This window comes from Morchella importuna (assembly GCF_003444635.1).
Source record: "Morchella importuna strain M04M26 chromosome Unknown Morimp01GS004, whole genome shotgun sequence".
Lineage (NCBI taxonomy): Eukaryota > Fungi > Ascomycota > Pezizomycetes > Pezizales > Morchellaceae > Morchella > Morchella importuna.
In genome coordinates, this window is record NW_025763401.1 from 90,619 (window position 1) to 116,516 (window position 25,898).

Genomic DNA, 25,898 nt, shown 5'->3' on the forward strand with positions numbered 1-25,898 from the left:
ATGCACGTTCGTTATAGCGGAGGGCGACTGTAGTAGAAGAGACCAGGTCCGCGGGTAGGCCGTTCGTATATTACATGTAGATACAAGTAAATAAATAAGATTAAATAATTACCTAAGTACATACCTACAAATGTAAATGTAAGTATTGTCGATAATGACTAGACCTTCTTGTCGTGTGTCCATAACGCAGCATATTGTAGATGTATATGTTGTCCTATTGAATACATGTAGTATTTATAATCGCCCTGTATGCACTCAAATCTTGTAACTTCCTTTATTCCCGACGCTTAACAGCCACCATCTCCAAACCTATATTATGATCGTGGAAATGTGATCCCGTTTCCTCACGTAGCACCTTCCAGTTACCAGGTCATAATCCTGCATGTTTAATTGGGTGCAGAATGGCTGAGGCTCAAGTCTTGAACCCTGGAATCACCGCCAAGGTTTCCTGCATCATGGCACAGCGTAACCTTCTCTTGGTTGGTGTCACGATAGCCCTCGCTATCTCCAGAAAAACCCAGCTACAACTTGCCACTGACTGAACCTGGTCATCCCGGTTTCTTGACTAACTCCTCTTCTTCTGCTCTCCACTGCTACTGCCCTCCCCACATTTGCAATCACTCCGTTTTTTCCGCTTGTGCCCCCCTCTCACAAACTGTGTTTTATGAAATTGACAGGAAGCATTGGATATTAACTGCCACCAATCCCAACCCCTCACACATACTTATTTTTCTGTAAAAACTATGGGCGCAGAGCTCTCCCACGAAACGACCGTTGACGAGGATGTTGCACCCGTGGTTTTAACTGACCGAACGGTGAAGGCAGTCGCCGAATTCATCTTGTCCGGAAATTGTAAGAAGGTGGTCTTTATGGTACGTTTTTGTTAAGCGCCATTACATATAACGGAGTTACTGACTTTGTGAAAGGTTGGCGCCGGAATATCTACGAGTGCTGGGTGAGTTAACACAGAATTCCCGACTTTACTTTATGGTGGTAAACAGATCATTGACAGAATCCTTAGTATTCCAGACTTTCGAACCCCTGGAACAGGTTTATACTCAAATCTTCAACGATTGAACCTACCGCATCCTGTAAGCCACGATTCTACCCTTACCTTGCTATAGAGCTGGGTGCATATATATTGAATAACTAGAGCCAATGCGAGTGAAAACTTTAGGAAGCCGTTTTCGATATATCTTTCTTCAGAGAGAACCCAGTCCCATTCTACACCCTCGCCCGGGAGCTATACCCGGGAAACTTTAAACCAACGGTCACCCATGCGTTTATTCGCCTTGTTGCTGACAAGGGATTACTGCTGAAATGTTTCACCCAGAACATCGACACGTAATTAGCCCCACCAGTAACACGAGGAAATCCATGTCCCAATTAGTGGGCTAGCTGACACAGTGTATAGTCTGGAGAGGGCCGCCGGTGTCCCTGCAGATAGGATGGTGGAGGCCCATGGCTCTTTTGCAAGCCAGCGCTGTATCGACTGCAAAGCTCCCTACTCCGACTCCGATATGCGCCACCATATCAATAGCGGGACCATTCCACGATGCCCTTGTGGCGGTCTCGTAAAGCCTGACATCACGTTTTTCGGCGAAGCTCTTCCTTCAACATTCCACGACAGTATCCACTTGGCCGAAGAGGCAGACCTCGCGATCGTCATGGGGTCTTCGCTGAGCGTATACCCATTCGCTGCACTCCCTGGTAGGTGCAGCGACACATGTGCGCGCGTGTTGATCAACATGGAAAGCGCAGGAGGAATTGGCTCCAGAAGGGATGATGTACTCATGTTGGGCACGTGCGACAATGGCGTGCGGAGATTGGCAAAGGAGCTTGGTTGGGACGTGGAGTTGGAAAAGCTGTGGAACTCAATCCGTGGAAGCGAGGAGCCGCCTAAGGTTAGAACAGACGAAATGATTGAAGAAGAGGTGAGGAGATTGACGGAGGAGGTGGAGAGGGAGCTGAGAGTTGCGGAGGAGTACAAGGGACGGGTCGAGGAGAAATTGAAGACTGAGGATGAAAGGAGGAGGGAGAAGGAGCTAAGGGCCAAGATTGAGGAGGACCTGGAGGGAAAGGTGCCGAAAAGTGAGGAGCGAGTGGATAACGCAACTACAGAGTTGGAGAACGAGATGCCGCGTTTGAGTCTGAACGGCAAAATCTAGATTCCGTTAGTTGGTAGCAAGACAGTCTTTTTTTTCCTTTGCGCAGCTCGATTGTTTAGATTTTATCCAGCGCCCCTGTTCATAAAATCTTGTTTTATTTTTATATCCTTTGCCTAATTGTGAAGGCTGATTCGTTTTTCGAAGGGTTCTTTGATGTATGGCTGATAGGACGTATTCCTAGACTCGTCGGGTTTTCCTTTATATTGTACGTACATACGCACTTGGGTTTGTGGGTCCAGAAGGCCGAGTGAGATATCATGATTTCAGAATAAACAAAGCTAGCCACTCTTAAAACTTCAAGCACACGGGATCACCCCCTACATTTAAGATAAGTTTCTGTCGGTATTTGACCTCGGTGGAGTATTTGCACTTAATGCACCTACCCATGCCACGATAGTACATGGTAGAGTACATGTGGCACGGGCCCTTGGCTCGGACAACACCGGAATAAATGTCCTGGGCCTCCGTTCAAAACAGTTGCTGTTTGAATGAAGCATTGAATGGATGACAAGGCGTGTAGCAATGATGGCCCGGCTAGAATCAAAGCTGAGCCAGAGTGGTTGGTGGTCGGAGAATATAATAGGGGCAATCAAGGTGAAGAAAACCGTGTTGGATGGGTTGAGTTGATCTTTTGTTTAGATAAAGCGTGTTTAGAAAACCTCAACTCAAGCTAAACAAAACTCAACTCGCCCTTAGTGTGATGAGTTGAGTGAGTAGCTGTGAGCTTGCCAAAGAAGGTAAAGTATATACCAATTAAAGAAACCTCAACACAAGCTAAAAACCTCAACTCGCTCTGAGGTCAGTTGGATGTGTTGGGTTGGGTTGAGGTCGACAAAGAAGGTAAAGCGTATACCGATTAAAGAATAGTGGAAGCCTTCCCGTGGATATTCTGAAGGTGTTCAAACTTGAAGCCTTGAAGATAAGTTACAGGTCTTGCATAGAAACGGCTCACAACAACTCTGTAGACACCCCCTGGGGGGATCTACAGACCACATTTGAACGCCTACAAATCTTCAAAAATATCCACGGGAAGGCTTCCAGTGTGCGACTAAATAAATGTTCCGGCGCCCGCTAACGAAAACTCAACAGGTTCAACTTTTGTTTCTTCAGAGGGGTACTCAGCGGGAGATTGAACATAAACGCCTTTAATTACTTACTTCCGTCCTATCCATGCTACTTTACCCCCCAACCAAAGTACCTATTTCCAGAAATAACCCTCCCTTTCAACCCCCCCTGTCCTCTCTTCCCCCAATCGCAATGACGGCATGGAGGCCTGACTCAAACCCGTCCACTCTGATCTTTTCCACAAGTCTCCGCACGTACCGGAAAAAATAAATAAAAACTTGAAACGATGATAAATCAAAAAAAGAAGTCGATCCAGTTGACCCCCCTGTCCTCATTACCAAGAGTGTTGCATAATGCTTGGCGGGTCAGTAATAGCTAAACACATCTTCAAACCTTTAAACTGCTGGCCCTATCTTTTCTACATACACAGTTGCTGCTTCCCCTATGTGAGCGAGCGAGTGCAGGCAAGTTACTATCATCATCTATGCGCAAGGTAAAACGGAGATTCTCAGTCAGAAACAGCGCTCCAGAGTAAGAAAACATGTCCTCAGGTAAATAGAAGCCGGATAAACCTGCGGAGTAGGGGGGTGGGTTAGTAATGATCGAGTAGCAGTTTTACTAATACTCAATTGTTTGAACAGGCATTTCACGCAGCAGAAGCTTAGCACGCTCATTCAATACTTACGCCCACCACTACACTCACAGCACACTCTCGGCTTCCTCCACAATCTCCACGTCCCTCTTCACGCTCCCCAACGAGCTTCTCCTCCTTATCGCCTCTTTCTTGACCCCAAAGTCAATCAGCAACCTTATCAAAGCCAACCGCTACCTCACCCTCCTCCTCACACCGCAGTTGCAGGCACACGCGCTCCTTCCGCAATATGGTGAGACAGCCCTATGGTTCGCAGCCAAAACGAAGCAAACGGCCTTCGTCCGGCGCATCCTTGAACACGGCTCCCGCGTCGCCGTTCGCGAGATAACAATTGCCGACGCGATGCTCGGCGCCATCCTACACACCTCACCAGGAAAGCCAGAAGATTGGCTAGTTAGACTGCTCATAGAGAATCCTCGAAAAGTCATTATACATGACACGCGTTGCGGCGGGACACCAATGCATTGGGCTGCTCACTACGGCCACGCGGATATAGTCCGCTCACTGCTCGAGCACCGCGTCGATATCCGCATCAAAGACGGGCGTGGACGGACGCCCCTCCACTGGGCTGCGAAGGCAGGCTATGAGGGTATAGTCATGATGCTTCTGGCCTCTGGTGCCCCAGTTGACTCGCAAGATAACTATGGGGATACCCCACTGCACCGGGCTACGGAGCAGTCGCATACAGCGGTTATTAAGGTACTGCTGGATAATGGTGCAAATGTTGCACTGACGGAAGGGGATGGCGCCACGGCACTCCATTGGGCGGCGGCGTATGGAAAGGATGAGATTGCGTTGATGCTACTGCGGAGCCATGCAGATACGGAGAGTAGCGGGAGGAACTCGGAAACGCCATTGCACCAGGCAGCGGCCCACGGGCACGTAGGTGTCGCCAGGATGCTGCTGAAATTCGGAGCGAAAGCGGAGGCGGTCGATGAGTTTGGATGGACGCCTTTGCATCACGCGATTGCGAACGGGCACGAGGAGGTTGCAGTGCTGCTGGAGAGTCGGGTAGAGGTGTCAAGTAGGGATAGGAAAAGGAAAAGGGCCGCAATCGGGAAGGCCATCAGAGATATGAATATGAGAGCGGTGAGGTGGTTTTTGAATAGGATCAGGGCCAGAAGTGCGTGACTAGATTTGAATGTAACGTTGGCCTATATAGTTTATTGGGTTCGTTTTTCTATACCTCAGTTTATAGGGTTTTTCCTTCTTCCTTGTTTTTCTGGTGTTTATTCTTCTTTTACTACTATTATCTACATTATCATTATAAGCATTGTCTACATCGCTACTAGCCGTATTTCCATAGGCATATCTAGCGCCATAGCTACATCCATAGAGAGGCAGTGGAAAATGAACACAGGAAGGAATTTGATACTCATTTATTTGGCCCAGTTTCTTTCTGTCCTACCATGCACAATTGTGCGGCACAACTGTCGACTATCTTTGCCAAGGAAGATATTTCCAGCCGAGAAGCGATCCATGTAAGCAGAAAAATTTAATTTCTCTTCTCTGCGCAGGGTCTAGTTTACGAAGTCTGCATTACGCAGGTCGACGGCTGTGCAGAGCCTACGGTAACAGGTGCGTACGTTACGATCGTACGAGGAATCTTTTGGAGTGGAAGTAGTGGAGTAAGCTTCCCAGGGCGAAGCTTTTTTGTGGATTACCCTTATTTATCGAATTTATCTTGGTAGTCTGAAGTTAGTATATACATGTAGTATATATATAACGTAGGGCTAGGCCCGGTGCATGGAGGTAAATGATATATAGAAACTCGTCCTTTTTTTTTTTATATATATGTGGTTGAGGATGTAGTTACCCAGCTCACGGTATGTAACATACGTGCCGTACCGCATCATGTATTGTGCTGCCGCGGACGTGGCAGTATGCAGGAAGAACTTTAATTTAAATTGATTAACACACGTGATTGATTGAGAATGACATCAGAAGGGGGATTAGGCCGGATAATAGACACATACTCGGTGGGTTTGTGCATACATTGTAGGCCATACGTAGGCGCACTAAGGGGCCGTATGTTACTCTACATAGAGTATCAACTTGGAGACGTAGAGCATGCCTACATCTTACCCATGCCCGGAGAATTAGTGGTAACCGCTCAAAAAATTAGGTGAGAGATCACGTCCCGAGGCCGGTAGGAAGCTTCTATCGGATTCATGCTCCCCGAATTTAGACCACAGACGTGCTTAACACAGCTAGTAGGTCATTGAAAATGACAATATCACCGACTAGTAGCGAGAGCGATATTTCATAGTGCTGGATCAACTCATGAGGCCCGGGCGGGGCTGACCGGGGGGGGGGGGGGGGCGAGAGTACAATCAGGCTCAGGCTGGGAATCTTAGACCTATGCTGTTTTTAACACTCGTCACCACGGCGTACTATTATTAAGACGAGGGCTGTATACCTTTACCTTAGTTTTGTCTTCTTGATTATGGCAGCTAGCGAGAATCATGGATGAGGGTTTGAAAGGCGTGCAAAGTTTCAAAGAAAGAGACTGAGGAATGACAGAAGCTCAATGAGTTGAGAAATAAAGATCTAGTTTTCTAACTACATGTACAGTTACAAAAGAGGAACATGCCAAGGTGTCGGTTGACATGACGTGTCCTGGCACGGCCTCGCTACTACTTGAAAAAGCCACAATTGCCGTGATTCTTGACCTCTCGAGTGATAATGTATGATGCAACCTAGCCACTCGCATATTAATCCCAAGCCTCTTTCCCACGGGTAGACGTGATCCCACGGGTAGACGTGATCTTCTGACTGAACACGCTTCGCGAGCGGATGAGTTATTGTATGCTGTGAACGTCTACATGTATCGCTCTATCCCCGCAGGGTAAGTAGCCTATAAGAACCTGAGTAAGATTTCATCTTGTTGCCCTCGAGACCTTCTCGTCACCTCTAGCGATATGGCTCCTCATGTCATCTGCCACGCACCTTTGGACTTTCACTCTGGCCCGCAAACGAGCACTCATCATCCAGTTCGAATTCCTGGGAAGCAAAAGTCTGGGAGGAGCGGTTTTCTGTAAACTAATCGTTACTAGTTACTATGTTCGCTATCCCGGGGTTCCTGGGTGGACTAGAACAGTCGCACCTAGCTAGTCTTGGTGTCTATGATCGGTGTAGGATCTCTTCCTTTAATTAGCAGTTTTAGCGGCAGTTTTAGTATTTCTATATAATGTTTAATCACCTAGTTGTGCGATTGACTTGTTTACTGATACATGCATGCTGTTCCTAGCCATACCAGGCCTCTTCACAAACCATCACTCGGTCTAGAAGAAGGCTCTTTTTCTCAGCCAAGCAAGTCGCCTACAATTTGCTCTGAAATGCTGGAGCTTTCTCGCACGCTTCTATTTGCCGGTCCGGTGGTGAGCCGACCGTCCGCCTCAATTCATTGCGTCCGGGAACAGATCAGCTTGGGCTTGCAGGTTGGTCAGGACCCGGTCGTCCTACACCGGGCCCAGAGGCAGGGAACATTCATGGAGGCTTGAGGACTTGCACATTTGGTTTGCCCCGCGCGGGGTATATATCTGCCTGAGGAATACAGGGACCGATCGCCTCTAGCTCTCTCTCCGGGTGTATCGCTAACCAGGACTGGTCATGAGTGGTTCTCCTAGCGAGAGACTTAGTCAATCTAGATCTTTGAAATTTTCGCAAATGGAGATCCCTGAGTATACGCCAAAGAGGGTGCAAGGCGTAATATTATACTTCGAGGTGTTTGCATACATGCAGCGAACGATGCCTAGATATTTTCCGTCCTTGCCCTACATATAGAAAGGAGGACTTCTCTCAGAGCGGCAAAATATCCTCTTGGCAGATCTCAGCATTACTATAAATTTCTTTCCACTATTTTCTCCAACCCCAAACTCGTTAGCATTGGTCTTGGTAGTGGAGTTTTTCTACTCAATCATCATTGCTACAGCCACAAAGCCCTCTATCCCCCATTCCAAATTATTTATGGAATGAGAACATGGCTTAGTTCCCGGTTTCCCCGTTTAATTGTTTTAAACGAGAACTGCGAAGCTATGGTTGGAGTGTTTCTTGGTGGGTTAGGGTTACTTTTGTAGTATTTTGTTTTGTATATACGGTAAATGAATTGCTTTGGTCAATAAACTAGTAGCTTTTATGACGTAAACCATTCTCTTTGACTTACTGGTGGTAACAAAATCATTTTTCTAGTGAAGTAGAACAGTTCCCAACCTTCGATTTATTAGCATTACGAGCTAGGATAACGAAAGCCTAAGCATCATAGTATCTCACTCGACAGGAGAATTGCCAAGAGCAATATATTAAAGCACATCATTATCGTATAATTCAAAGTCCAAACGCAAAATAAACAAACTACAGATGCCAGATAAATCATAAACAGAAGCACCTCCACATGGGTTAGAGCTTAAACTTCCCGCTTCTCATCCAAGATGACGGGCTTCTCCTTCTCCATTTCCTCATGGCTAGTCTTACCATCGCGATCGGCGCCGCCGCCAACCACTCGGCTCGCGTCAAAGTCCTGGATAGCCCTGTCGAGCCCGATCTCTCTGTTGATCTCGGCTTGTCTCTCGAAGTCGGCTGCGGCGACGCCTTCGCTGCCGAAGATTATGTCCATTTCCTCTGTTTGTAGTGTTAGTGCACGCCTCCAAACGGGGGGATTGAGGTTGAAGATATACCAAGAGAAAGCTGCTTTGTCTCAGGCACGAAGAATAGGATAAATAGAGCACCCAGCGTGGTGAAGAGACCGAAGAAAACATATGTCCCCCATCGCATATTCTCCAACATATCGGGCGTAACTTGTCCAATGATAAAGTTATTCTACCACCATATTAGCACCACTATCTAGCCACTATCACTAGCTGAGGAGTAATTACCATCCAGTTAGAACTAGCTCCAAGAGCAATTCCCTTCGCGCGCACACTCAACGGCCACACTTCCGCAATCAAAATCCACGCGCAAGGTCCCCACGAGTATCCGAAATGAACGACAAACAGCCAAACCATTGCTACCGCGCCCCAACCTGCAGCTTTGTGGGTATCCCATTGGTTCTCGTTCTTGGCAAATATGATGGCGATGATGAAGTGGCAGAGCGCCATTCCAATTGCGCCGACGAAGAGGACGGGTTTTCGGCCGAGGGAGTCGATGTACATGACTGCTGGGATCTACAGAGGCCAAATTTTAGCAAAATAGAGAATTAGATTTGAATGGGGCGGACTTACGGTGGCTAGGAACATGACAATACCGACCACTCCGGTAGCGAGGAGGGAGGTTGTTGTTCCAGACATGCCCAACTGGCTGAAGATGGATGGAGCATAGTACAATACCGCATTGATACCAGTAAATTGCTACAAAAGTGACAATATTAGCATTGCCACTCCTCCTCAAGTCACACTATACACATTTGAAGAATTCTAGAAATCTACCTGGAAAAACATAGTCACCGTCGAAACCACCACCCTCCTAAACATACTCTTACTCTGGAACAAGCTCATAAAGCTCAAAGCTTCCAACTTGACATAGCTCCACGTATCCTTCCTCTCCAGATGCGGGAACTTCTCGGCTTCAGTCCTCTTCTCAAACATACTTTGACTCTTGATCTCCAGAAACTCGAGATTGATCAACGGATGGTCTCTCGGGAGTCCTCTAAGACTTGCCAAAACATCAAGGGCCTCTTCTTCGCGGTTGTGGTGGGCGAGCCAACGTGGGGAGAAGGGCATGAATATGATACCGACTCCGAGAATCACGGCGGGAACGAGTTGAAGGGCAAGAGGGAGGAGCCACGCAGCGTCCTTTTGGTCATCGCCGGTTCCCCCGATGTGGTTAGTGCCGTAGTCGACCCTGAGTTGAAGACTATATTAGTGCTTTGATACTCAAGAGAAGTAGGCGGCATCTAATACCAGAAGGAAACCATGATTCCGAAAGTGATAGCCAGCTGCTGTAGACCAACAAGAGATCCTCTAACCTCCGGAGGCGCAATCTAAACATAATTCGATTAGCCCTCGTTATATATGGTACCTCCAAGGGCTTCATAATATATCACTTACCTCGGCATTATACATGGGCACTGTCATACTCAAGGAACCAACACCCATACCAGTAACGAACCGCCCACCAAGAATGTATTGGTCATCACCAATAATAGAGCAGCATTGAACAATGACTCCAATACAGAAAATAACCACGTTCACGAGAATAGTGTATTTTCGGGATATTCTCTCGGCAAGGACACCAGAATAAATTGTACCGGTCCAGGCTCCGAGTTCGAGAATGGCTGTAATAGTTGTTAGGAGGGATTCGGATATAGGAATAGATGATTAGTTATATACCAGTAAGCCAGCCCTTCTTCGTAGAGTCTGTAACTGCGTCTCCCATGTGCTTTCCAAAGGAGTTCATAGCCACTATAGAGTCAAATGTTAATGAGAATCCCGAAATAAGTGAACTAGAAAGTTCTGCACTTACAAACTCCAGAGAATACACCCTGATTGTACCCATAAAGCAATCTAAATTTGTCGAGATCAGTATTTGAGTTTTCAAGGAAATGATCGATTTTATGGTCATGATCATACCCTCCAAGACACGCAAACAACGCCATTCCAAAAACCTTTGCATTCTGGACTAAACCTGCAGGTCCCGACGGTCCTGCGAGGGCTTTACGTCTCAGTACTGCCGCACTGTCTGCACCGGCAGCTGAAACCGTTCCTATAGCCATAATAGCTATAAACCTTTGCTGAGAATTCCGCTGAAAAGATCTTTTTTTTTCTTTCTTCCGTTGACACGTAGAGTAAGGGAGTCTGATCAGGTCCTGAAAAAACCCCGAGGGATGGGAAAACTGGGGTAGCTATTTATTTGAATTTAAATTTTACTGATTACATACAGCTATATTGGTAAGATCCCAAGATATCGGCTAAGTTTAAGAAAGTTATGGGGTTGTGGGGAATGCTTAGGCGAGGAGCTAGTATTCTACAGCCTGAAGGGATAACAGTGCCGGGTAAAAGCGACGAAGCCGCTAATTTGTTAACATTTTGGGCCTAAGAGTCAGTGCGTCTGTAAAAGACCTCATATGGATCCTGTAACTCGCGATTACTATTGGCCATGATGGAGGAATTTGTTGTATCTAACCCGGGGAGAATTTTTATGAAACGCTGATCCCATCCGCGTGATCTGGGGGAGAGTAGGAATCAACATGGCAGTAATATAGATGCACGTTAATTTAGGGTTAAAGATTATCTACGTACCAGTATGTATTGTGCATAGTCATGGGGACCATTGTGTGATGAGTGGTAATCAGTTAAAAACTCATCCAGTCAGAAGGCTCAGCCAATGCGATACATATCGATGTCCTGAGAAAGCTGGATTGGAGAAGACCTTTCTTGTCTTCTCTAACTCGATACAAATTATTATCGTATGTTGTAGAAGTTATCGGTTGTGTGGAGGAATCGCCGGGGGTGCTCCGCGCTGGTGATACCAACAGTATACGAGTTGGCCGACGGCCGGAAAGGTCGGCGTCGTCGGGGTACGGCCCCACATGTCTGCAGGATACAAGCTTCCCTATGTGTTATTAAATAGATATAGCGGATTTAGGTAGGCAAGGCGGATAAGGCACCCCCATCCTATATATATATGAGGGACAACTCAAGTCGTAAGTCCTCACTCGACACTACAACGTCCAGAAGAAGTCGGTGGTATCGGAAATAACTACTCGGGTTGATATCTGGTCAATTGGCTAGACCCCGATCTCCGCCGCTGCCCCACCTAATACCGACACAGACCCTAAACCAAGTCTTTCGCTCTTTGCGCCTTGTGCTGTCCCTTTGGGGTAGCGGTCAAGTCGAAGAAATATAAGTATCATAGTTGTAGGATAATTACATATATAACACACTTCGGCCTTATGGGCATTCAGTGATTTCGGGCTGACGTTTGAAATACAATTCGTGTTAGTAACGTTAATGTGAGGGCTAGAGCGTAATACCATCTATATATAGCTAACGATTCCAGAAAATTCAAGCAAAGGGGAAATTTGTTCGATCTCACGATAGGACAAGAGAGATTAAGGGAAGACCAATTGCAATTGATTAAGAAGGCATTAAGCTTTAATGATTCAGTATAGCTGTACTTAAATCATCACCTGTATTAAAAATAGAGATTTTAATGATAGATCTTCGATGAAAGGGGACAGAGTTGGGCTCTGGGGGGGTGAAAGAGAGAAAGGGAAGGAAAGGCAGGTCTAACAAAGCGGAGTACAATATATACATGTATTTAACACCACAAGCCCGCCCCCCCCCCGCCCCCCCCCCCCGGACACTTCCACCTAGGCCTCACTACATACACGGCTTCGTTACCAAACACTAACCTGTTACAATGTAACACGCATCCCAACTTTTTTGGCAAATTCCACAATTTACTAGCCTGGACGTAGCGTTTTTCTAAGCTACGGTTACGAATTAAGGTTTCTGAAGTTCTAACCCTAGGCAATCTGTAAGGCTCTTCAATAGGTTCGATCTACAGAAAGATTCTGGCCATAGTCTTCCATTTGAAGATCTTCCTCTCAAACTATTCACCCCCTCTCCGCATGTATCTACGTGCAGTAGTAGTGAGTACGCACAAGCTGATTTTCAACCATAGCGTGGACCGCAGATCATTAATGCGCACGTGAAGCCCTTTGAAATAGTTTCGTCCCTATCTTAAATTTAAACCCTAGGACCCCTAACCAGCCAATTCCCACCAAACCTTTCTTGTTGTAACTCCACGTATGCATATGGGTAATCACCAGGATTATTCCAAGGAAGCCTGGGGTATGTGTAATAGCTTATACGAGAGCAAGGTAAACCGTAACATGGGTGCTAAGGGAACAGACGCCGGTGAGTAACTGCACAGCTCCAGACAGTAGACACCCAGCTAGCTGCCCAGACTTACAGCCCTATACCCGGGCTTAAAAGATAATCAGCATGAATGGCGAGGGGATATGATACAACTAACGTTAACGAGCCTATGAGGATTCTACATCCAGTAGCGGCAATTCTCTACGTTCATTAGCCTCTGTCAGGTGATCCATAACTATTAGGGGAGTATTCAAATGTTTAGAATGAACTCTCTGAGTTAATTTACGAGCCTGTTTCGTGCGAAGAAAATTTGAGGGATTGCTTCCTTATGGCATTGTATGCCCGTGAGTGGTCAACAGTGGCTAAAAACGACATCACTAGACGTCAAGTTAAGCTACAAACTTTCATATTTCCGAACCTCCAATACCCCTAGCAGTTATGAGCTGTTAACTCACTGGTGCTATTCACAGATCACTACGTAATGATGGACACATCGAATAAATGCAAGGCGATTAGTGCTTAAGCAGAGTAAGATACATCAAAGAGGATCGCATTGGCCCTCCTTCTTTGAGTTTACGGTCACCATCCACACAAGAAGTTACAATGGAGATCTATTGATTCCTGCATATCTTCTCTGCTCCACCTCCCTGTTCAGGGTACTTCGTTGTTTTTCTAGTTCTAAGCCCAGAAATGATATCGAAACCCCATGACCGAGGTCTGTATCAAGACTATGTGTATGAGTGCAAACGGGCGTACATCTATTACAAGATGAACTACGACTGCATCATACCGCCAGCGATGGGGTATTGCGGACGATTAGTATCACGTGATCGAGGGAATTCTCCGGTTATCTTTTTAGGGCTATATGTTCCGGGCCACTGGCGGATACCTCGAATTCGTGAATGGACTGCTTTCTCCGTACACCCGGGACCGGACCGGTCCGTTGGCGAATGGACTGGGCAAAAGGTAGTGAAATTGACTCTTGGAACCAACACCCGAATTGCCTGGGCTCTATCAGAGGCCATATGGCTTTACTAGAGGTCATAGGGCCCAAATAAGAGCTTGCAAAGGTGCCTGAGGCTGATAGAGTCCACAAGATGTCACTGAAGCTCGCTAAAGATCTTGAAGGTGCTAATTATTATTCCAGACTCGATATTTAGGGTTGCTAGTCTTTTTTAGAGGTCTCTGGTGATTGTAGTAGTCGTCGGGGTTAATATAAATCATTATTAGTTATCAGGTGTTGATATTAAAACAACAGTTTCCCCAGGCTGTTCGTGAATAGACTGGTCCTGTCACAGATGTATGAGCCTAGGAGTCCATTCACGAATACCTCAAGTCCGTTCGCGAATTTGTCAAGTCCATTCACGAATCTGTCATATCCGCGAATGGCCCGGAACATATACTAATGTGTTGATTGGCCCGGGCAATTACTTAATATCCTTTACCAGTATGTTCCTGCAATAGATGTTGTCCCTCTAGGATTTGAATAATCATCAGGGAATTATTAAAAGTCCTGGGGGGGCCTGAATGATAGAGTTATCAGAGTGGAACGCGGGGAGTACTCAATTGATGAACCCTTTTGGTACTGTAAGCCTTTTTAAAAGTGGGGCCAGCGATTAATCGCCCCACCTATGTCTGTGGTTGATTGTCTAATAGGGACTCCCGGAGATCTCGCCCTGTGATTTGGTTTCTGATGAACTTGAAACTTGCGCACATCAGTTTCTAACTTAGCACTATTTTCTATCTTGACTACATGTACCTACATGGAGTACAACTACGTACAGGCAACCCAGATATCTTTCCTAGAATCGTTGACTGAAGAGGTTCTGGAATTCAATCCTAGCTAAGATCACCTCAGGATCTTGATGAAAACCCGCAAAAAGAGCTCCCGGCATCGAGCTAGGTACATGAAAATACCAACTATCATCTGTTACTGCGCTGTAGCTGATTTCGAGCCGGACCGTCGGGTGATCGCTGCACGGTAGATACATCTGCGTATGATTCGTGATCCAAGGTTTAAGGAAGCTTTGACAGTTGATCCATCTCTCGATGAAGGCGCTGAATGGTGTTGTGGGAGATCGTCTTGAATACAGCTGGCAAGACGTCTAATTGTCTCCCCCTCTTGACATTTCTTTTTCTGAATAATTCGATCTGTTTAGTCATATCTCCCTCGCTTGGTTGACTAAAGGAGGAAATGATAACCTTACTAACTAGTAGGAGTACGTCGAGGCTGAGGAGCGATTCATGAAACATCACTCGCCACCGTCCGTGCCCAGCTGCAGTTTGCATGTGAGTGTTGAATTGATATTCCTGGAACCACTACTCTATCATTAACCCCTACACTACGACTTTTCCTCGGTTCCTACCGGCCGGAAACCTGCATAAGAAAAATAAAAATTTAGTAGACGATTCGATTCCATGTGTAAGTACTCTGATCATGAAACGAAATAGACAGCCTTGTAAATGAGCAACACTCGCCCTCGCTCGTATCAGGTTGGATATAAATCGAGACAATATTTGGGCTCACGTCATAGGTCACGCAGATAGGTTACACAACCCGGGGCATGGCGGAGATTCTCAGGCCTGTGAGTGGATGGATTGTAAAACTTAAAGCACTAGCTCAACTAGCTCGCCGGGAAACTGATGTCAAGAAAAATCCCCTTGGAATGGTTGGCCTGTTTTTTCTAGTCACAGGTGGAGATCTCGGGGAATGGAACCTATCACAATAGTTTCTGTTGAGCTACGACTGGGCCTATCCTTGTCGGATGTCTGGTAGAAGCATTTCATCATATAAAATTGTTCTGGAATGACTGTCAATGGTGGGGGTAGAAAAATTATTGAAACTGCCTTGTGACGGTTATTGAGATTGATGGTGGGCGAAAGAAGAACCCCGGGCTTCGGAATTAAGGAATATTAAGAGAGAGAAAAAATCTTGATCTGAATAGATATGTAAACATATCTGATATCCAGGAGCTGTTTGAGTGATCATCCTAATTGTTATTTTTATCATATGCATCGCTAATTCTCTACCAAGAAGACTGGCCCCTTCGAGCCAAACATTTTCTATTATAGTCATAATTAGTATCCAATTGCATTTACCATGTCCCTAAATAAATCTGTCATATATACGACAGCTCTCTAATGGACATCGACGTCGGATACCGGTGTTCCCATCGCGGCCGCGCGATGTCAGTGATGTTCGCTGAAAAGCATGGAAGCAGGGAGTAACGAATTCAGCGCTGATCATCTGGATTGATTGGCCCCACTAATGTTGAGTGTGCATGCGTGCAACGTCCTCATTGGCTGGATTGTGTGGTGGTCGGCTGACGTACCGTACCGCGCCCCAAATTTCATTTCTTTGGGGCCAGAGACACTTCTTCGATAACCTTTTTGAGTGGACGGTAGTTTAGTTGGTCGGATCATATCTATTCTCTACGTAGTGAGTACCTACTGCATTCTTCCTTGATCAGGCATGCGGAAAACGGTGTGGCGGGCACAAAAAAAAAAAAAAAAAAAACGTCAGCTAGCTGCTTGAGAGATAGAGGTTTTGGTGTGTGCCAGTGGATCTCGCGATATCAAGAGTCACAATAATAACATATAACAGATTGGGTTTTAAATAGGACCCTCGATATCCCCCTATCTTCTACCCTGCCTTTCCTCCGTTCGATCATACTCAAACTCCAGAGCTTCGTTCACCTACTATCTACATACCGTACAATACTCTTATATCATACGATATTCCCCCAGAAAGCTATATACCCTTCATTAATATCTAATAATTCTACACACAAAAAAAAAACATCTATTTTTTCCCCATAACATGAGCAATCGTGCTCAGTTCGGCAGTACCACTTCACACATGATTCAACCAACTCCCCTCAGACCTGCCCTGGTCCGGCGCAGCTCCAGTCAACGTCCCCGTGTTGGTCCCCGAACCCGTAGCTACACTGGTACAGGTACCGGTGCTGGCCACAGTTCTCGCGCACCGGAGCAACGGCACAGTGCTTCTTACGCTCCCCGGCGGGACCTCAATTCTATGATACCGCCTAGCAGCCGACCCAGCTTCATGAGAGCCCTCACTGCTATGAACACATCTCTCAATAGAACCAGCCCCAGAACTGTCCAACCATCTGCTCATGATGGAACTCGGAGAGTCCAGGTTGTACAGCCTGGGCACCGCGGCGGTACACACCGCTCGGAGCATACATACCGCTCGGAGCATACACACCGCTCGGAGCATACACATGCATCGGTAGCCCCTGTGGCCCCCGCCAGACGGAGCCAGAGAATCTCGTCAACGGCAGCACAAGATAGGAGACCTAGCACGGCGGCGACGCATAGTAGCAGACCAAGCGCCGCGGTGGTGAATAACAGACCGAGCACAGCGATGGTACCCCACGGACATGGTCATGGTCAAGTTGAGCAGCATCATGGACACGGACACGGGCACGGGCACGGACACGGCCATGGGCCGGAGCATATGCACGCAAGTAGAGGATTAGTAAGGGTAGGTGGTAGCAGAGGAGGATATCCCCACCATTAGTTACTGTTTAGCTAGGTGTGATAGCTAGTTGATGGATGAGCTTGTGTTTTCTCAGTCGTTTGCACGATTTCATTTGTTTATTTGGCATTATTGGAGTTGGCATTAGTTGGGTCGGGGAATGGGGCGCTGGGTATGATGTGTTTTATACCAATAATATTTTTAAGACTTACGTGGGAATAGATGTGATGAATTGATACCCTCGATAATCATGTACTCACACCGAGTGATATTCTGTGAAAATATCCTTAAACATACGAAATTAACTTGTATTAACCAAAACCGTAGTTAAAGTTTTTGATTATGTTACGCTGTTTGCTACTGTGTCCTCGACGCTTGAAATTTCTCTATAAATCAAGCGCTGCATTCCTCTCTTTGAGACCTTCTACCGAAAAAAAATTAATTTTGATCTGATTGAGCATTGGTTGCCAAATAATATCATACGGGTCGCCACCCCCCGCCTCCATGATTATTCCATTCGTAACCCCAACCAGCACTTCCAGCGTCACCACGAATACGAGGACCCTTAGAATTACTCCAGATCCAGGTTCAAATGATCTATCTTCACTCCCAACAATGGCGCGTGAAACTGGGATGCATGCACATCCCTTTCACCAAAACCACCACTAGGCCTTGGCCTTGGAATAGTGGCCTTGAACGCCAACGCTTGATCCCACCAAACCGCAACAACCTCATCTTCCCTTCCTTTCATTTGATACAGTTCTGCGATGACCCCAGCTGAGAGCACTGGTGGATCTGCAGCTTTGATTTTGTGGTATATATGCGCCGAGGTGGCTGGGAACATCACGTCAAGTGTCAACTCGAATGGGCCAGCGTTTTTGGAGCGAATAACCTTTGCGGCGTCGGATAGGTACACCGGTTTACCGTTATTATTTTCCTTCTCCGGCACTGGCGGAGATGGACGAGGGGCTGAATGAACTGAATTCTTCTCCGGGCCGGCTGCGCTCTGACCATCAACGTCCTCGTCTTCTATTCGAGGTTCCTTCCTCGAATTGATATCAACCACGACGGTCTTAACGAATGAATCGGGATCCTCAACCACCATCAGATGGTACACACTGAACTCACACACAGCCCCCATCTCAATATCCAACGGGCTAAACGGCATTGCCATATTACCTGCCGTCGCCAGCTGCCCTGGATATGGACCATGAACACAAGCAACCCTCGCAGTGCTGCAGATCAATGTAGCCAGTTCTTGCGTCTCTGCCTGTACTTCTCCAATAATACACAACTCGTGTGGGGAAGGCTCGATGACGGGTTCAAACGCGCCCATGACGCCGTCCTTGCCATAAGTGTGGAAGAGTATTTTGTATTCCACACCGGGATTCTGCGCTGTGACATACTTTTCAACTTTCTGAAGAAATCCTTCAATTTGTGCGATAAGTATCGGGTCCCTGATCCCACCAATAAAGATACTGCGATACCCGCAGGACCTCGCGCCTTCGAGCTTAAGTGTGTACTTGCCCGCAGGGGCCGGAACAAACAAGCCTCCTTGGACCCTGACACTTTTTCCATCTGGCAGCTCTTTGTAGTCAGACACGGTCAAATCTAGATACCCTCCAGGTCCCAACAGTATATCTGGACGCGCCTTCTCATATAACGTATGTGCCGCCACACTCAGCGTGGTGCATCGCGACCCTTCATCCAGCGGCATAATATCAAAACTATTCTCCCGTACCGTTGCCAAGGCACTCTTACATTTTGGCACTGCGCAGAGGCCCCCACACTCCATGATCTTTCCCATGTGGTAGCTTACACCTAGCCCTATTCTACCCCCGCTCTTGAAAGAGCAAAAAGCTGCATAGGGCGCCGGATCGTACGCACGTCCAGTCAGAATGATATCAAAATCGGGATATGATTCCATGGCCGCCAGGATGGACTCGTGGCCGATTTGAGCGACCACTTGAGGTGTTTCATCGAGTAGCTCTGGTGTAAGTGCATGCACCGGGCCGCATGGACTGATCTTACCAGCAGCGAGGTGCTGTAGGATGGTAGGTTTGGGAATCTCGGTATAGAGGGTTAAAACCTTAAAGGAGTATCCATGTTTTTCGGAGAGGGCATTGACGATATTGAGGAATAAATCGACGTGATCGTTGGAGCCGTCACCGCCACAAGAGCTGATGATGACGGGGAGCTTATACTTGTGGCAGGCCGCAAGGAGGGGGGTGAGGTCGCGGACGTAGGAAGCCTTGGGAGTAGTGGTTTGTCCGAGCGCTAGCTTTTGAGGACCAGAATCGGTAGAGCCAGAGTCCATAATTATTGCATTAGGGCGGTGGGTGAGGATACTGGAGATAAGAAGGGGAGTAGAGAGGCCATAGCCTAGCATGCCTATGGGCGTGAGGATCTTGACCTCTTGGGAAGATCCATTAGAGCTACTAGGGCTGTTAGAGAAATGAGCTTATTTTAAGGGTAATGATTCACTAACCAGTTTCCAGACATGTTTGAAATAGGCAGTAGGTAGGTAAGTTTTAGGTATTCGGGGGGCAGTACAGTGCAACTGATAATGTTAGAAAAAAAGTCTTGGAATCCTCTACCAGTTTATATCTTCCAAGTGAGAAAGAACCTGAGCGAAATTCGCTTTACTCCCGTGTATCCGGCTACATCTGTGCACATAAGTAAACACGATACAGACCGAACCCCTGGCAGGAGGAGTAGCTGCAATGTCTGTCGAATCAGGTCCCATGCATTGCTAAGAGGCAGTATATATCCGCTCTATTGAAGACATGATATGCTCCACGTACTCTATGTAAGCACGCGTAGTCTACTCCATCGTGTTTAGTTATGCTTAAAAACGCCCCTCCGGAGCAGCTGCCGTTGAGTGAGTTAAAACCCTAAATAGAGGGTGCCAAGCCTTATCATTGACTCCTACTTTCGGCTTCCCAGGCGAATCTCGCTTTGGGGGGGCTAAGCCATTTCTGGCCATACTATCATTACGCGGCAACCCAAAATGGGTAGTAACCCTAGTTTCCTCTGAGGAATTGTGAACTGGGGTAATGATGGTTTAGAGGGTTTTCGCTGTAGATCTACCAGAGTAGATGAAAGCTTTATAAGACCTGGATGAATTCGTTTCATTCCCTATCGACCCAATATTATAGTTAACAGCAATACCGAATAACCGCCATTGAATTGTCTAGAACTTGTTAAACTCCATATCAATTTTCCCATTTTCACAATCATTGACATTCGAGCAATGGCGTCACCAAGCCACCGAAACAACTACAAACCTACTCTCGAACAAGTAGAATCCATGGCCGCCACCCCGCTAACGGACGTTAGCCAGCAAGCTCGGCAGGAAAGCCCGACACCTCCGAGCACCGCTGCTGACTCAATCCAATTGCAAAAGGATGGGCTCCCAGAGTCCGAAACCTCCACACTTGTCACTAGCGCGTTTGAGCGGCGCCTGGTGTGGAAGATCGATCTGTTTATCCTGCCCATCCTGATCACGATAAACTTCCTCGCGCAGATGGGCCGCTCGGATATTGCGAATGCGAAGATCGCCGGCATGGGCGACGACCTGGCGATCACGCCGAGCAAGTACTCCATGCTGGGGAGCATCTTCCTCATAGGCTACACGGTCTTTCAGCCGGCGGGTACACTGTTCCTGCATCTGTTGAGTGCGCCGGTACAGTTTGGGGGCGCTATGCTAGCGTGGGGTTTAGTTACTATATGGTAAGCATTTTAGTCTCCTTTGAGTAGTTTAGTATTTATGAACACTCTTAATCAAAAAACATATATATCACATTCCTAATCAACCCTTTAATTAATAATAAGTTGGACCCTCGGCTAATAATGGAAAATATATAGCCATCTTCAGGGAAACACCTACACTGCTGTTCTCGTACTCAGGTTCTTTGTTGGTACCGCAGAGGCTTTCGTCCAGGGTACGGTCCTGTACTTGTCCTTCTGGTATACATACCGCGAGCTTGCTCTCCGTGGTTCCATTTTCCACGCCACCAGTTCACTGGCTGGTGCATTCAATGGACTTATTGCCTATGCTATCACTACCACACTTAACGGCGTCAATGGATGGCCTGCGTGGAAGTGGATCTTCTTCATTGAAGGGGTATGTATCTCCCTCCACCCTATCCCTTCTTTCCTCAAGACATCATACTCATAATGTGCTTTATAGCTGGTCCCATTAGTCTTCTCCCTCGTAGTATTCTTCCTCCTCCCCTCAATCCCCGACAAAGCCAAATTCGGCTTCTCCCAAGAAGAACGAGACCTCCTTGTGAAGCGCTCCAGAGCAGCGCACAACACCGCCGACACCAAGCTCCGCCCCAATCTCGTCTGGAAGGCGCTCCTCGATCCCAAGGTAATCCTCCTGGGGCTCCTCGCCGGCGGAACCCACTTCGCCATGTCCTCGCTCTCGAACTTCATGCCCGACATCATCCTCGGCATGGGCTTCTCGGACGTGAACGCGCAGCTTATGTCCGTCATCGTCTATGTGTGCGGCACCGTCACGACGCTGTTTGCGGGCTGGATCTCGGACAAGATCAACCGCCGTGGAATCCCGCTGATGATTTCGCTGTGCGTGATGGTGGTGGGATATGTAATGCTGCTGGTGACGACCTCGCTGCAAGCCAGGTTTGCGGCGACGTGTTTGTTGGCGATGGGGGGCTTCCCCGCGGCGGTGCTGACGCTCATGTGGATGGTGGTTAACGTGGTGGGGTACACCAAGCGTGGAACGACACTGGCACTCATGAATATTGTAGGCCAGGTGTGTGGGATTGGCGGGAACCAGGCGTATAGTGATCCACCGTTGTACCACAAGGGGCATGGTGCCAGCTTGGGAGCGGTGGGGGGCTCGCTGCTGGTTTGCGCGATAATATATGGGTATCTCACTTGGTTGAACAAGGAGAAGAAGAGAAAGCAATGGGGTGAGAAGGCGGCCAAACTGAGAGACGTGAGTTATGATATTATTGGAGACGACCATCCAGACTTTTTTTATACACTTTAAGTGTATGTTTGTAGTGGGGTGTTCCACTGGACTGGGGGTGTCTAGCTCATTGCATGCGTGATGGCTAGTTCGATTCTGTAAATCGTTTTACTACATTCTTTTGGTTTTAGATAGTTCTTTTGTATTTCTGGCTACCTTTGGTTCCGATAGTTTCTTCTGTTTCTTATAAAAAATTTATCGTCTTCTCCTCATGTTAGGAGCACTTTGAGAAAATTATCCTCTTTGCATTGTCTACAGTCCTGCAATTATTGCAAGCTAGTTCGATCCTATAAATTCTCTTCTTCCTAGGCCTTTCCCACATTCTTTTGTTGTAGATTTTTATTTTGTATTGCTGGCTATCTTTGGTTCGATAGTTCCTTCGGATTTGTCGCCATCTCTCTAAATTTAAGTTAAGAGCGAGTACTGTCTTTTCTGCGTTATCCCAATTGTAAGCAGGGTTCCGAGCAATTAATGAATTAAACAAAAAAAAAGCAGGGTTCCGAAATGGTAAATAGTATCATTGATACCTAGCTCCTAGCTGAAACAGGCGTAAAGTACCCACACTAGTCTATATTCGTAACTGTCAACACTCCTAGCGTCAGTCTTTAACAACCTAGCCCAATCAAATTATAAACCCCATCAATCAAAGCTTCATGATAGTGCAAAACCTAAAAACGCCTTGGAGCGACAGGGAGAGATGAACTCAACCTCACCAGGGTCAATTGCTTATTTTACCCAGGGCCCTGCGAGCTAGTTAACTGTCTCAGGATGAATACGAAGCCAAGAGTTTTCCCCTCTCTCTCCCCTTTCTTCAGCGCCTTCATTGCCAGTACCCATGCCTCCCTCCTCCCTCAAAGAAAACCTTCCAGAACAAATATAATCTCCGTCAACCCCTCCAAGGCACCCTGGCCGTGACGTCGGAGGCAGTTCCGCAGACGGTCAGTAATCACAGAATCAGCCCCAATAAGTCTTGGCAACATCTACAACCTCACCTCGCCAGTCCGGAAGCCGGCCAGCTAGCTATCACCGCCTTGGCTGCCGCGTAATCCAGATTTTTATTCTCCAGTGCTACAAATACCCTGATTTATCTGTCTATAGAAATTGCTGCTTAAAACGAGTGACCAAGCTAAAAAACCAGAGCAAAATGTCTTCAACCACACCATCAATCATTAGCGACGGCGGCGACACCGGCGGGAAAGAGAAGACCGCACGGAGAAGCACTGCGAGACCAGCAAACACCGGCGGCCAGGTGAAGCGTAAGCGGACACAAAACGCGTGCACTACATGTCGCCAGCAAAAGGTAGGATATATACCTCTCCGACTCTATATGCCATGCCCATTTATCCGTGTCCAGAGAGGTCTAATTCGTAATTAAAAGCTGCGATGCGACGGACCGAGTAAATTCCCAGCGCCATGTTCAAGATGTGCAAGTCATAATCTTCAGTGTAAGGTGGATCCAACGTTCAAACGGACACCGGCAAAACAGTATGAGCTTCCCATTGTGGTACAAGCAACACCCAGAGGTATTTTAGGCTTGATAAGATTGCAACCGCACCTTTGCTTAATCTTATCAAATCCCAAGAGATCTCTCGAAATTGTTTAAATTGAATATAACTGATCGAGAAAAAGACGGTTAGAGCAGGTATCCAAACAGCTAGAATCCATGCGGGAGAAGCTAGAGCTCAGGCCGGCGCATTGGCAGTCTTCTATTGATGGAGAGAAAACCATTAGCACTCCAAGTGAAACTCAGACAGATGCACCACCCGCGCCCATATTCCCAGTTTTGGATAGTTCTCTTCTTCCGGCGGGGGTAGCAAATGTTGATATTGCCCTTGAATGGATGATAGAACTTTTTCATGAGTAATTATGTCCCGTTTGTAGGTCCATGGGGAACTATAATTAATCTTGATCTATAGATACCATGCAAACTATCATCCACACTTACCTATAATCAACCCCACGATCCCAATAGAGACGATATATACCGAGTCTCCTCTCCTCTTCAAAACGATTCTCTTTATCGTAACCCGTCACAATGCCCATTCAATGTCTAGGGATTTCCATAAACAGCTCATTGATCCAATACGAGAATCTATTGCTGACTTGTCAATAAATCCAAACGATTCGGCTCTCGATATGAATATTCAAGCTCTCCTTCTCCTTGGTTCATGGCCACTCCCATTCGCCAAGCAGAGTGACGATGGCAGCTGGCTATATTGCGGTATTGCCACACATCTTGCTATGCAGAATGGATTCCACAGGCCCGGCTTTGCCCAAGAGTTCCGGGAGAAATGTTTCTCTCGAGATGATCTAAAGGTTAGAACCATGAGCTGGATAGCCTGTTTCCTTATCAATTTCTCGTACGTGCCCCTCAAAATGTTCTCCAAAATATGTGGTCCCTCAATACTTATACTCACATCTACAGGCTCTCTCTCAAGCTCGGCGTACCCTGCACAATCACTCCGGACTTCACGATTCGAAATCCATCCACCGAGCTGCCTCCAAAGCTGAAGCACCACCTAGTGATTGCCACCGCCTGCTCCAATTTCATTCCAGCACTTTCCAATAACCCCTTCAGTGCGACGGGTCTCATTGAGCCCTCATCCCGCTGGTCTCTTGTGCAGCTTTTCGATAGCGAGCTTGAAGCTCTCCTCACCTCAAACCCTTCATTCCCTGAGAGCGAGATCCTTCTGCTCACAAGTAGACTGCACATTCAAACTTTTGTCATGCATGATGATATTCAATCCACCATAGGGTCTTTGGAGACCTCAGGCGTAATGATCAAAGCTTTCCGCACTGCTGTAAAGCTCATCACGGTCATTTCCAGTGAGCGTAAGAAGGGAGTCTTACAATACTACCCAACATATATCAATCGCTCGCTGGTGCTCGCGTCCTTGTGGTTGCTGAAACTGATAGCATTCTCGCACGCTCGCGAGCCGTCACCACTACTTGATACGCAGGCGATCGAGACTGCGGAGAACCACATAAGAGAAGCGTATACGCTACTAGAGGGATTCTCAATAGTGGATGCAGATGAATCAATGAGAGCCGCAGCTTTCGTAGAGGCAATTGGAGGCGGTGGAAAGAGTGCTAACGGGTGGTGGGGGGAGTCGGTGAGGATGAGGAGCCGCATGGGGTCCGGCCTGTATTATGACGCCATCTGGGAGAAGAAGGAGATTGAGAGAGCGGGCTTGAAGCCAGCTGATATGGCAGAGGGCGGGCATGGAAATGGTAGTGGTAGTCGTGATGGTGATGGTAAGAATGGTGACAATACTACCACTGCCCGATCACCTTTCTGCTGCTCCAACATTAGTACTGACAATGAGGCTGTAGAGGTATCAAATAATAGAGATATTCCAACGGTGGAGGTACATCCACCTGAGGGGGCAACGTGGAATTGGGCTGATTTAGATTCGGTGCCAATTGATCAAAGCTTTTGGGGTATGCTGGGTGATCGTGATGGATTTGTGTCGTGGGATAACTCATGGGATATCTTTGGTTTAAATCCTCCACCGATAGAAGGTTGAGAGGAAATATGAAGAGGAAAGGTCCAAGGTTTCTTGGGATGTACATAATATATAGAATAAATACCACCGGCTTAGCCAAGGCTGAGAAAAAGGCACCCCTAGCATTTATTGACCTTGGCAACCCTGAGGCTGTACAAACAGCATGTGTACAACTGTGTTCGTTGTGG

The 25,898-nt window shown here is 47.1% G+C and overlaps 7 protein-coding genes across 7 annotated transcripts; 5 read left to right on the forward strand and 2 right to left on the reverse strand.

Annotated features, from left to right (window-relative positions):
* Positions 1-743: 743 nt before the first annotated feature.
* On the forward strand, positions 744-2,168 carry LAJ45_02171 (uncharacterized protein; the record flags this gene model as incomplete). Its single annotated transcript, XM_046111763.1, has 5 exons — positions 744-872; positions 927-955; positions 1,022-1,091; positions 1,178-1,344; positions 1,415-2,168. The coding sequence occupies 5 exons, from the start codon at positions 744-746 to the stop codon at positions 2,166-2,168; spliced, it is 1,149 nt and encodes a 382-aa protein (XP_045974663.1).
* A 1,606-nt stretch (positions 2,169-3,774) lies between these two features.
* Positions 3,775-5,509, forward strand: LAJ45_02172 (uncharacterized protein; the record flags this gene model as incomplete). The annotated part of the gene is made up of 5 exons (XM_046111764.1): positions 3,775-3,784; positions 3,875-4,974; positions 5,048-5,055; positions 5,278-5,366; positions 5,433-5,509. The coding sequence occupies 5 exons, from the start codon at positions 3,775-3,777 to the stop codon at positions 5,507-5,509; spliced, it is 1,284 nt and encodes a 427-aa protein (XP_045974664.1).
* A 2,781-nt stretch (positions 5,510-8,290) lies between these two features.
* On the reverse strand, positions 8,291-10,594 carry LAJ45_02173 (uncharacterized protein; the record flags this gene model as incomplete). Its single annotated transcript, XM_046111765.1, has 10 exons — positions 8,291-8,505; positions 8,562-8,703; positions 8,760-9,047; positions 9,105-9,230; positions 9,309-9,723; positions 9,783-9,862; positions 9,930-10,156; positions 10,212-10,283; positions 10,345-10,385; positions 10,452-10,594. 10 exons carry the CDS (start codon positions 10,592-10,594, stop codon positions 8,291-8,293), a joined length of 1,749 nt encoding a protein of 582 aa, XP_045974665.1.
* Positions 10,595-16,524: 5,930 nt separating this feature from the next.
* Positions 16,525-17,433, forward strand: LAJ45_02174 (uncharacterized protein; the record flags this gene model as incomplete). The annotated part of the gene is made up of 3 exons (XM_046111766.1): positions 16,525-17,211; positions 17,354-17,377; positions 17,428-17,433. The coding sequence occupies 3 exons, from the start codon at positions 16,525-16,527 to the stop codon at positions 17,431-17,433; spliced, it is 717 nt and encodes a 238-aa protein (XP_045974666.1).
* Positions 17,434-17,776: 343 nt separating this feature from the next.
* On the reverse strand, positions 17,777-19,707 carry LAJ45_02175 (uncharacterized protein; the record flags this gene model as incomplete). The annotated part of the gene is made up of 2 exons (XM_046111767.1): positions 17,777-19,640; positions 19,694-19,707. 2 exons carry the CDS (start codon positions 19,705-19,707, stop codon positions 17,777-17,779), a joined length of 1,878 nt encoding a protein of 625 aa, XP_045974667.1.
* Positions 19,708-20,458: 751 nt separating this feature from the next.
* LAJ45_02176 (uncharacterized protein) lies at positions 20,459-22,225 on the forward strand (the record flags this gene model as incomplete). The annotated part of the gene is made up of 3 exons (XM_046111768.1): positions 20,459-20,937; positions 21,073-21,331; positions 21,398-22,225. The coding sequence occupies 3 exons, from the start codon at positions 20,459-20,461 to the stop codon at positions 22,223-22,225; spliced, it is 1,566 nt and encodes a 521-aa protein (XP_045974668.1).
* A 1,123-nt stretch (positions 22,226-23,348) lies between these two features.
* On the forward strand, positions 23,349-25,731 carry LAJ45_02177 (uncharacterized protein; the record flags this gene model as incomplete). The annotated part of the gene is made up of 6 exons (XM_046111769.1): positions 23,349-23,504; positions 23,583-23,689; positions 23,834-24,064; positions 24,121-24,564; positions 24,630-25,459; positions 25,538-25,731. 6 exons carry the CDS (start codon positions 23,349-23,351, stop codon positions 25,729-25,731), a joined length of 1,962 nt encoding a protein of 653 aa, XP_045974669.1.
* Positions 25,732-25,898: the final 167 nt, after the last annotated feature.